The following is an 11209-nucleotide window of genomic DNA, read 5'->3' as shown; positions in this document are numbered from 1 at the left end:
ATGAGAGCCCAAGCGGGGAAGAAGATACATCCGAAGGATGTACCATATGTCATGCCTGCGACCCATGGTGATCCAATGGCATCTTATCACGAATTACCCGCCGGCAATCTTCTTCCGCATATTATCCCCAACTCTTCGATACCCATCAAGACACAATCGGTAAAAGCTCTCCAGTTTGTTGCTGGACCTGCAGACGAGTCTCTCATCAGAGCAGTAAAGTCCTTGCTCAAAGATGTGGACCAAATTTATGGGACAAGCAACGTTGACGTGGACGACACAGCTGAGATAGATATCGATGAGTTGGGACAAATCACAGCATATGATGAGGTTACCGGAGAATCTCTTGACGGGGATGCGTACTATGGCTGGTCCCGTTCCTTTTGCCAAAAAATGAAGCAAAAAAGAGGCGCGAAGGATGAGAGTAGAAGCCCGAGTCGAAGTCGGAGCCGAAGTTACAGCCCTCCCAAGAGGCGACGACATAGTGACAGCAGAAGCGCAGGCGATCAGAGACGTTCCTGGTCCCGTGATTCGCTTGATTCTGGGGGATATCGGAACCGCGGTCGATCTTCGCGATCTCTATCACGTTCACAGTCACCTCCACGACGGAGGCGACGCTCTCATTCTAGATCAAGATCATACTCTCCACCACCAGCCCCTCAGCGGCCATCCTCGCCTCCATCCCAGCGGAAATCAGCACTGGCCGGCGTGCCACCGCCACCACCCCCTTCTATACAAGCCCCGTTCAATTCACCACACCATTATCATCCTTCGCCGCAACAAAGTGGATCCCCTCAGCCTAGCATGTTTGTTCCACCCCCGAGACCCCCAAATTATCACGGTCCATGGCCCCCACCTCCCCCACCTCCTCCAATTCCAAATCAGCACGGTTTTCCTGGTTCTAGCGCATCCCCCCAGGCTATGAATATGAACGTGAATATTCCCGGGTATGGTCAACCACCTTTTATGCCTCCTATGCCCGGCACGCCATTTGTACCACCCCCACCTCCTCCGGGCCATGCGCAACAAGGCCAGGCCCCACATCCAGGACAAGATCAACACGGTATGTTCCAATATCCTCCAACGCATCCCGGGCACTCGACTAGTCAAAACTATCGTCGAGATGGTGGACCAGGCGGTGGATGGAGAGGTGGAGGATGGTCTCGAGGAGGCTGGTCGTGATTTCCCTTCAGTTGACTTGATCAAGCAAATTGTTTATCTGGAAATAGGTACAAACCGAATACCAGTCATACTCGATCAATATCCATGTATATACGCTTAGGCAGCAAAGGTGTGAATCGATGTCTAAGTTGAAAGGCAATATATTTCGCTACAAATGGGCGAAAGCCTTGCTAGCGATGCTAAAGTTGTAGCAATAGAGCAACTTAGCTAAATAACACCTAGCTATCAGCGTAGCGGGTGCTATCTACATTGCTAAGATACAAACGGAGCAGTTTCTCTTTGATCATAAAAGCTTGCTAGACACAACTGGTGGGAAGTAAGACTAAAATCCATGTACTGCAAAGTGTGGGCATGGAAATATAGAGAAGGAGCTTTAAGAATGTGAATTTTTAAACCGAGTGGAGAGGGGTCCTGAAAACACATATGAACATATAAAAAGGATTTCATCCTTTTGCTTCTCGGTGTATAACAAACAGCTAAGGAGCAAGAGGTCCTGTCATTTAGTAAAAATACTAGTGTCATCCAATTTCTGAGCTCTTTCATTTTGCAAGGGTGAAATCTCAATATTCACAAGCTATAGGAGTACGATTGTGTAGTATAAATAAAATAAGGAAGTAAGCTAGCCTTGGTTTTGGATAATACAGAGCTAAAAGAGAATTATCAGCCAAGACAGCAAGCTCCTCTCTTAATCATGCTGAGTGACACAGCTGCGGATGCTTACATTGCGGGTAGGGAGTATGTATGGCTCTTGGCAACGTGCTCTACAGAGTAGTCTGCACAAAAGCAGGTTATTCATTGAGAGGCTGAGAATGAGGAAACAAGCGTTCGAAAGAAGAGAGTCAAATCAAATCAACAGATTTCAGTGCCGGCACTTCATATAGAACCATCAAAAAGCATAGAATGTTATGTATTACAGGTTCTCTGAAGTTGGTCATGTTCCTGCTGATTGCACCCGTTTGGCTGTCCCATGGGCGACGCGCCATCTGGATTATTATTATTCTCGTGTGGCGAATGATGGTTTTCTTTGATGCTTGTTGGTTCAGGGCTCGTTGGAAGAGCATCAATTTGTCGTTGAGTATGCTGATGCATCACCTTCGCGTACGAAGCCAGCGGCGATTGAGAATTTGTTGAGTTAGGTGGCATGACCTCTGGAGAGCGTGGCTCTGGCCTAACAAATTGCAAATTCGAATAAGTATGCAGCACCAATGTTGTTCATATTGAAGTGACCGATAATTTAGAAAAAAAAAAAAAAAAAAAAAAGAAAAGAAAAGTTGAAAGAACAATATACCGTGACTGGGTGTGTATGCTGTTCTGAGACCATGAAGGTTCATTCATGGTGTATTGCGTTTCGGTATATTCTAACCTCATAATTTCGAGCTGAAAGGAACTCACGACTTTAAACTGGAGACTCAGTAAAGGAAATGGTATGGAATATTGATCACAATCAAGTGCTTATATCATAACACCCGCCAAATTTCCATATAAATATAGTGCATGAAACAGGATAAGCCCCGTAACCTCCAAAAGGAGCTGTAGATACAGGGTATGCACATAGATTATGTACCCCGATGCACGTAATGAGCTAGCAACTGACAATGATATGATTCCTAACGCCGAACGATCACCTTCTGGAGGACTGGTGGTTTAAGCACGGGAGAGCGCAACACGGTGTTGCAGGGGAACAAGGACAATGATATCATGCCTTCTGTCAGAATGCGGAGGCCCTTAGCGCGTATGAAAGGGGTCAAGACTAGTAAAGATTCACTGATTTCACTGATGGCTGTAAAAACCTTGTTTTCCATCTGGGGCTTGATATCACCCACAGGAACCAAGCCCCCTTCTCCGTAATATGCGGTGGACTTTGAAACAGGCGAATGAGCTCTAGAATTAAATTTAAATTCCAGTGGGAACCACATCCTCAAATGTAGCCTCTTTCTGCTCCGGCGTCTCTCTCAAGAGTATGGCGTCACCCCACCGGCCACATGACCAATGATTTCACAGTTTGATAGCCGTAAATTGGCAAATGACAGAATTCGGATATCGATGGCCTAAAACCGCTGCTATATTGCCCGTGGCAACAGCGGCTGATCAACTTTGATTGCAATCTTCTATGAGGGCTTCGATGAAGCTGGAGGGAGATGCATCATCACCACCCCTGTTAACAGTCAAACCCCATTGCATCGAGTAGATTTTTTTTTTTTTTCGACTATAGTTTCACAGTCAATATCTTGGTAATCTCGATAGAACCAGAGCATTCACCGTGTCCAGGCGGCATGTTGCAGTGACGAGCTCCTTTTGGGTGGGGGGTGACCAACTATTAATCGCGCGTTGCATGTAAAAACGCCAAGAACGGGACTTGAACAGGCCATCGACGAAGTAGACCTGGAACGCGACAATGGAACTCGACTCAGCAACATCGCTGTCTCCTTGCCTGCCTTGACGCGAGTTGTCGCAAGTGACAATATGACGTCATGGGGTACATGTCACATGATACGCTGGCACGCACCAGCCAGGAGGGAACGGAACGGAACGAGTATCCAGCAAGCCGAAGCAAGATGGCAGACATGTCTGTGGTAAGGATGGGGACTCGAGTGAGCTCAGTCGCGAGAACCTGTGAAGCCACGCGTGGTCAGAAATATGGACTTGAACATAGCGGACAATGCACATGGAATGGTGGACAACTCCCATCCAGCAAAGGAGATGCTAGGCCATTCAGAATCGGATGGATCGATCTATTTGTGCCGTGGTTTAAAACCCAGAGAAGCACCGACAATGGTGAGATGCTGGAATAACGAAGTATATGTGCTGTACCCAGTTCTATCATCACACATAAAAGCCGCCATAAAGCTAAAAGAACAAATCTGAAGAGACCACAAGTGTCAAGGCCAAAGAACATGGATAGCTTCGCAAAACGATCATTATTGCCATTAAAACCGGATATCACCACAAAACCATTACACATAGCCTAATTACCCAAGAGTCAGGTTAGTGTATCATCATGGGCAAATATTGGATAAAGCGACAACAGAATGAGAGGGGTTTAGATTCGTACCTTTCCGTGCACCCTGGAAGAAGAACCTGACAATAAACACCTGCAACCCAGACATTGTAACCATCATCAAACCTTCAATTACGCTAAAGTTGAAAATCCGCTGCTCTGTGCTCCGGACTGTGCTGAAGTTTCGGTTCTCACGGGTGCGGAAGTATTTCTGGTTTCGACTGATTGTTGAAAGTTGCCCGGAGAGTTTGAAGATCGAGTCCTCGAGTGCCGAGGCTTGTTCAGGGGAAGCGCCTGGTTTAGAGGGGAGTTGGGCTCTTTGTTCGTTCTCGACCTAAATCGGGGAAAGCAGCAACATTAGTGCATTTGCCATCAACAAAGATATTTGAAATTGTCCGTCAAGCTTGCATTGGGATAACGGGGACGCCTAGGAACGGAAAGCATGGACTCACCGCAACCTCAAAATCGACCATCTTCTCCGCAAATGTAGACATCCCGTTATTAAAACAAAATCTGTACTCTCCTACACTTTGCGCCGTGAAAACAAAGTCCCCTTGTCGTTCCTTTTGGCCTTCCATAATAACCTTCTCTCCGGGACCAACCACCGAATAGTCAATATCGAAGGAGCCGCCAGATTGGACCTAGGAAAGCGGGTAGGAGAACCGCGTCAGCAACGAAAACTACCACAATACGCCCAATAATGGCACATACAGCAAAGTAGAATGCGATTTTGGCCGGTGGCGAGTCGACCCATTTATAGAAGCAAGCTTGCTCGCTGGCATCAAGCTTGTACGTCAGCGCCGTTGCAGAAACAGACGACACAATATAGGCCAGGAGGCCTAATACAAGGGTAAATAACCGCATTGCCGATATGCTTCGATTGATTGCACTCCTGACGCTCTCTCACCGTGGCCTTTCGGGTTGATTTTTGGTGCACAGGGGAGTTGTAAATCACGATGTGGCAGCTGCGTTAGGACTTGGCATGTTTGCGTTGTTTGCGGACGCAATTGTTGAAAACTAAAAAGGGGGAAAGCAACAACCTCCCAAGTTCCACTGAGCATCGAAATGCGGCTTGGAACTTGGGCGCAATGGTAGAAGCAACTCTACTGATATTGCGCCCCATTTTGGAGATGTTGCGGGCTGTGAGAGAGTGCAAATGTTTGTGTCTGGTCAGCGCTGTTTGCGTAAATTCAGCAAAACAGATGACCATTGTTTTTTTTGGAACTGCACTTTCATCTCTCCTGTTTAAGTAGGAATTCATTTAAAATGGTTGCAAGAGGAAAGCCGCAAGGCATCTAGGTCTAAACGAACTGGCTTCGAATGTGGATAGCGACATTTTCGTATGCCACTTCGGAATTCATAGGCATTTCTCATGGATGATTTTAGTACTTCCATCATGGCTGCAAATAATAGTCGCCAGGGAAACTTTCAACCCAAATCCATCATCCACCCAACCAAATGCTCGCCCCAATCAAAAACTCCGTATGGAATAGCACAAATGACTGCAAAAGAAACCAAAGACAGAATCACAGGTGAAGGAAAAGGTAGCCTTGAACAAAGTTTGGAAAGTCTATCGGATGAAGAAGCTCTCGCTCCGGCCCCAGAAATTCCGATTTTTATTTACGTGGTCAAGACCGAGTTGCTGCTCGGAATCGGTCGTAAGGTCGGCAAGTATATGGTCTATAGAATCAATATATTAGCGTTTGCTGCATTGTAGTAGATTTCACAACCTACCATCTTCAAGGTACAACGGTTTTGAATACGGAGTGCGGGATACGAGGGCGAACTTAATCCTTTCAAACTGCTTGCCCTTGATACCCGTCCGCTTTGATAACCGTTCTTTGGTGTCCTTGAATTTCTCCCCCTAAGCAGCAAAGATAAGCGGGTGCCCAAAAGCTCGTAAGATAGTAAGAGAGCAACAAAGGAACACATACCGGCTTAACCACAAATTTGAACGGACAGCCATATGCCTTCTGTGGCTCCTTATCAAAATTGAATGCATTAATCCTAAATTCACCTTCTTGCATGTTCAGTTCGTCCTCTGGTATTCTCTCGGCGAACACGGTAACATAATCAGTGATACCAGCCACGCTATACGTGTCGTAAAGCTCTTTGTAAATCTTGCCTGAGTAAGCTTCGTAGAGTCGCACGTTCCGTATGGTCTCATCGTCAATATTCGCTTTCTTTTGTAAACTTTCAATCACATCGGAAACGACGCCATTCTTGGCGACAAGGACTTCATGTATTTGCTAGTGAAATGTTAGTATGTAAGGATAAACGACGGGCTCAAACGCGCGAAGTATCGTACCTCTTTAGCGATTCCTTCAGATAGCCAGGTGATTTTAATATTCTTCTTCATCTCGAACTCGCTCAGACTGGTTTCTAAGATTTCGTAGTAAAGCACATCGGAGCGATGAGAATAGCCAGTACCTGGGTATGGACTTGTGAGCATTTGCCCGAGATTCTGTGCAACATTTCGTTTGATGAAAGGCTTTGGCGCTCCACTGCTTATAATAACAGGCGCAAATCGTAGATGAGTTGGTTCAACTTTCAAATGCTCGCCGACCTTTGTTGAGAATTGTTCATATGTCATCTTTTTACTGAGTGTCAATGTAAATGTTTGTTCAGGATTAGGCTCAATCGGTGCAAATGTGACGAGGATACGGTTCAAGAGGAAATCATAATATTGTTGAACGTTGCGGTATATCACGGTGGGCGGCAGCCTATTTCTTAATGTTAAATTTTCAGGATACCAAAGCAGGAAGAAATTGATTTTGGGGATGTGGGGGTGACCGTTACGTACTCTGACTCTGGGATTGATCGCTGGAAGCAGATAATGTCGCCATCCTGAATCTCAGACTGATGAAATGTGTGCTTTGGTTTCATCGGATCAATCATTGAATGTCTGATTTCCTATTTAGAGGATTAGCCATGGTTTGAAAATTGATGCCACAGATGTGCTCATACCTCGTATAACAAGAAAGATGTTCCAGGTGCCCAGTTCATCAGTTCAAGGATTGTGCCACTGATTTCGGACACCTTCGCATGCTTCCTAACAAAAACATGCTTGACTCCCGTCAATATCTGAGCGTGGACATCAAAATACTTCAAGAAAATAAGAGTATGGGCATTGGGTCCTCGGGAATCCGGCCAAGAAACTTTCCCGTCGACTCCAGGTTCGCCTATCTCCAGCCAGAGTCGAAAAGGGTTGTTTTTAGTTCCAAATTCATTGAACGCTTGCTCCATGGACATTTCCATATCTCTTAAATGTTGATCTGGGCGTGTGGTTTTATTTTGGCGATTAACCATAACCCAAAGCCGTACCTGCTCCGGAGCTACCTCCCTTTCTTCAGCGACCTGCTTCGCAAATTCCCCAACTTTAGTAGCACGTAAAATCCGGTATGCCTTCGGAGCGGCAGGATCGTTAGGGTCTAGGTCAGGACTCGTGAGGTCAAAGCTATGGTGATGCTTGAAGGATTCATCTGATATTAAGCTGACGTTCATATAAAGATGTTGTTCCTCGCGCTCCTTTTTCCGTCTCGCAAGCTCGGCCCGTTCCTCAGCAATCTTCTTTTCTACTCGAATTGTCAGAGTTTATAGTTAAAAAGGAAAATATGGTGTTCCTACCAATGTGACAAGGAACGTCATTTTTCATTACTTCCACGAGGATATCGTCCACCCGCGATTTGCGAAGATATACCAACATGTATGCATTCATTGATCGCTTTGTGGAGTATCCCCGGGCAAAATGAGCTTGACGCATTCCAGCGTTGCCGTTGGGGAGAGTTATCCAATCTCCACCAAAGTTCTCCTCCAAGGTCTGTTTCATAGTAGCCCTAACAACTCTGTCGTCATCAAATCGGTAAAAGTAGCCGTCTTTCGTCGGTCTCAAAAACGCGTAATAATGGCCGGCATTTAACTCCCCAGTGTGAACCAGGACACCGTAGAGTTGATATACCCAAGGTTCCGACCTATCCGCATTTTCAGAAAGGTAAGGGGAAGCATCAAATTCCTCTGGGAATTCATGCCGATCATTAATCTTCATCATCGCGTCACGGTGGATGTCGTACTCAAATCGCTTCAGGTGGAGATGTAAGACGGGTGGGAAACTTTCAAATATAACACCTTTCTTCGCGTCCTGTAATCCATAGGGGTCACCGGCATCATACTTGTTCTCCCCTTCAAGCGTTTCCACCTGGATGTAATCTTTGAAACTGTCATCGAGAGTCTTGTTGCCTCGGACATTAAGTTGGATATCCCAAAAGTCCTCTATTCGTGAAGATTCATAATCAACGTTTATGCAAGAAATGTAGGTCTTCGTCTTTCCAACGAAAAGGTCGTGGAGGGCCTTTTCTACGGGAGTGCCTTTCATCTTCTCCTCCAAGCGTTCCATCAGCTTTCGGCACAATTCTTGCACATCTTGCTGCTCAAAAATCTGTTTCGACTCCCATCCAAAGGAAGAAGTAAGCTCTTGTGTCGATACCGGATTGTCACTCGTCTGGAGGGAATAGAACAATCGCTGTAAAGTCCAGGCGCTATTTGAGATTTTGGAATCTTCTTCAGTGGGGATTTGATAAACGGCCTAAGATTCCCTATGTCAACTTATCACCAGCAAAGCTCATCCCTTGAGTGGACTTTACCTTTCGGAAGGAGTTGGTGAAATAGAGAGACTGTAGGAGGGAGTTCAAATAACATGTGGCACCCTGATTTTTGAGGCCGACCATGCCGGTTTCCTTCTTGGAATCATAGCTATACTCTCATTAGCACCGGCTAAGGGGAAAGGGGGATCTTTTTTCTTAACTAACTCTTTGAAACTGTGCCACAGAACTCCTGTGGGATCCTTTACAACTCGCATATACACTGTAAGGCAAGCCTCCTCATTCTCTATCAACGGAGAACCATTCTCATCAAACGGGCCATGGAACAGCTTGCGAAGCTCACAAAATCGTGTGAACCCCCAATCTCCATCACTGGCGTTAAATCGGTGCGTAGCAACTATTTACAGGTTAGCACATGCGATTGATCAGTGAGGGTATGGGGACATACCGTGCGAAACGTAAATGGAAGGATTATTCTTGCTCCACAAGACGAGGGCGAACTGGACACACCGGGACCAGCCTTCAGGGGGCGCCTCTTCGTAACCGTGTTCGAGGTAAAACGACGCATATTCCGTCACCTGATTCCCAAACGGGAAAAAAAGGACTCTCCTACGCGATATTAGACAGGGTACACACGTCGCACTGAACAGAGCTCAAGCAACGCACCATGGTGACCCTCCACACTCGAAAATCGGCCCATGTTCTTTCCTTTCCATCCTCGTCCAGTTCTGGATATGCCATGTGTGATGCGTCTGTTCAAGAGTTTCCGTGTCGGGGAGTTCGGGAAGAACCCTTGTGATCATTGATTCATCTGTTGACACAATCCGGTTAGCCGTGTGGCCACCAGCTAAGCTGAAGACACGCCGCAGAATAGCGACAAACTGCGACATAGTAGCGAATGCCAGAGTCCTCCATGATCCCCAGCGGATCATCCGGAATTCCGTCATTGTCGGGGTGCTCAGCAGAAGAGGAGTTTTGGGGAAGAGAGAGGAGGAGCAGGAGGAGGGGAAGAAGAAGAAGGGGGGGGTTCATACAATCATCGGCGAGGGGGAATTCAGGTTCAGGCTCACTCGGCGAGCCTGATGGCGAAACAAGAACGACATCATCGGTGTGGTCATTACTGTACTGGTCAAACTCATCAACCACCATACCACTCTCCTCCAGCTGGTTGGTAACAAAGAGATTGGCAATGGTCAGCAAGAGCAAACTGTGCAACTCATGAAACTGGGTTCTAGAAGACTCACATTGTCCATGGGAAAAGGCTATGGTGTTCCAGAACTGTGCTTGATCCTGGAGTGAGCGCGCGAGTTGTGATAAGGGCAGGGTGTACAAAATGCTCATCAAAGAGTCCTGAGCGAGCACGATGTGGGTTGGTGCAGGGTTCTATGAGTGGGAAAATCGTTGTGGGCAGCAGTGCCTGGAGTAGGATGTCGGGCTGCCTTTGTCTGCGAGTGAGCTGGCAGATAAATAGAGCAGGGCAGGCTTTCAATGAAGGCAAAGACTCTGTTGAAGGGAAAGAAGCTGGAAATTTGCAGAATCACTCGCCGACCAATTCAATGTCATCTTCCTCACGTAATCTGCACTTCCAGATGACCCCGCTTGTGCACACGCGCTTGGCTCGGGGAAGCGCACAGCGGCATATGCTATGGAGAGCTTGCTACCACGCACTCCAGCCCGTATTTGCACATTCACCCATCGCGCCGTTCACTCCAGTTCAGTTCACATGTGAAGGCCCATGCCATTTGTGTGCCTTTTGCAGCAGAACCAGCTAGCCTGCCAGCATGGCTCTCTGCCATTCAGGGGCTTTACATGCAGTTCAATGCACAAAGGATAATTGGTTCTACAGAGCAGCTACAAATTAGCGGGGAGGCATGCTGGGGGCTCTTTTGCATGCACCATTTGCCGGAAACCATCGGACATGACACCCTTTGTAAGATTGAAAAGGAGACGAGCGCAGTACGGAGTAGGTAGATGTGAGTATTGTCTTATAGCTTTCGAGGGTGCAAGGCACAGTCCTCACGCTCCACGGCTCTCTTGCAACAGCTCTCAGCTGAGATATGGATAAGGCTGGTTGGAGTCACAGTTAACTGCAGAGCAGGAAGCAGATCAAGACTCTGTCCTGTACGGAGTACTCGGTACAGAGTAACCTATGAACTACGAGCCGTCCATTGGAAAAAGCAATTTTCGTCGCTGTGGTGGACATTTAGCTAGACAGGGGTCGGTTAGATCCCGCTCTCAGCCTGTAGCAAGCTTGCGGATAGGGCAAGGGGCATCCATGGAAAGAGACAGCTCTTCAAAAGAAAACCATTCACTCCTCTGTACTCTGTACTTTGTATTTTCTACTCCGTACTCTGTTTACGAATATTCCAAGAGGTGGCGCGGTTAGCTTGCAGCCATCAATTCTCTTCCCGCAAAGTGACGATCATGCTGAGGG

The 11209-nt window shown here is 46.9% G+C and overlaps 4 protein-coding genes across 4 annotated transcripts; 1 reads left to right on the top strand and 3 right to left on the bottom strand.

Moving 5' to 3' along the window:
• D8B26_006234 (uncharacterized protein) lies at positions 1–1179 on the top strand (the record flags this gene model as incomplete). Its single annotated transcript, XM_003069771.2, has 1 exon — positions 1–1179. The coding sequence occupies one exon, from the start codon at positions 1–3 to the stop codon at positions 1177–1179; it is 1179 nt and encodes a 392-aa protein (XP_003069817.2).
• A 1607-nt stretch (positions 1180–2786) lies between these two features.
• D8B26_006233 (uncharacterized protein) lies at positions 2787–3095 on the bottom strand (the record flags this gene model as incomplete). Its single annotated transcript, XM_066125118.1, has 1 exon — positions 2787–3095. The coding sequence occupies one exon, from the start codon at positions 3093–3095 to the stop codon at positions 2787–2789; it is 309 nt and encodes a 102-aa protein (XP_065981199.1).
• Positions 3096–3912: 817 nt separating this feature from the next.
• D8B26_006232 (uncharacterized protein) lies at positions 3913–5096 on the bottom strand. Its single transcript, XM_003069772.2, has 4 exons — positions 4889–5096; positions 4630–4818; positions 4232–4511; positions 3913–4144 (listed from the first exon to the last, which is right to left on the bottom strand). Exons 1-4 carry the CDS (start codon positions 5039–5041, stop codon positions 4134–4136), a joined length of 633 nt encoding a protein of 210 aa, XP_003069818.1. The 5' UTR covers positions 5042–5096; the 3' UTR covers positions 3913–4133.
• Positions 5097–5446: 350 nt separating this feature from the next.
• Positions 5447–10028, bottom strand: D8B26_006231 (uncharacterized protein; the record flags this gene model as incomplete). Its single annotated transcript, XM_003069773.2, has 13 exons — positions 5447–5857; positions 5912–6041; positions 6112–6426; positions 6486–6900; positions 6981–7090; positions 7145–7752; positions 7805–8759; positions 8818–8926; positions 8983–9172; positions 9224–9384; positions 9442–9586; positions 9810–9939; positions 10020–10028. 13 exons carry the CDS (start codon positions 10026–10028, stop codon positions 5748–5750), a joined length of 3387 nt encoding a protein of 1128 aa, XP_003069819.2. The 3' UTR covers positions 5447–5747.
• Positions 10029–11209: the final 1181 nt, after the last annotated feature.

Source organism: Coccidioides posadasii, chromosome 3 (genome assembly GCF_018416015.2).
Source record: "Coccidioides posadasii str. Silveira chromosome 3, complete sequence".
NCBI lineage: Eukaryota > Fungi > Ascomycota > Eurotiomycetes > Onygenales > Onygenaceae > Coccidioides > Coccidioides posadasii.
Note: the sequence above shows the minus strand (reverse complement) of the source record. Positions and strands in the feature narration are given on the sequence as shown.

Bases quoted from the DNA above. Each gene is read 5' to 3' on its own strand.
- D8B26_006232 (XM_003069772.2), bottom strand. From the start codon at position 5,041: ATGCGGTTATTTACCCTTGTATTAGGCCTCCTGGCCTATATTGTGTCG. The intron at 4,819-4,888 runs GTATGTGCCATT...CCGCTTTCCTAG, and splicing joins AAATCGCATTCTACTTTGCT to GTCCAATCTGGCGGCTCCTT. The intron at 4,512-4,629 runs GTGAGTCCATGC...TCCCCGATTTAG, and splicing joins TGGTCGATTTTGAGGTTGCG to GTCGAGAACGAACAAAGAGC.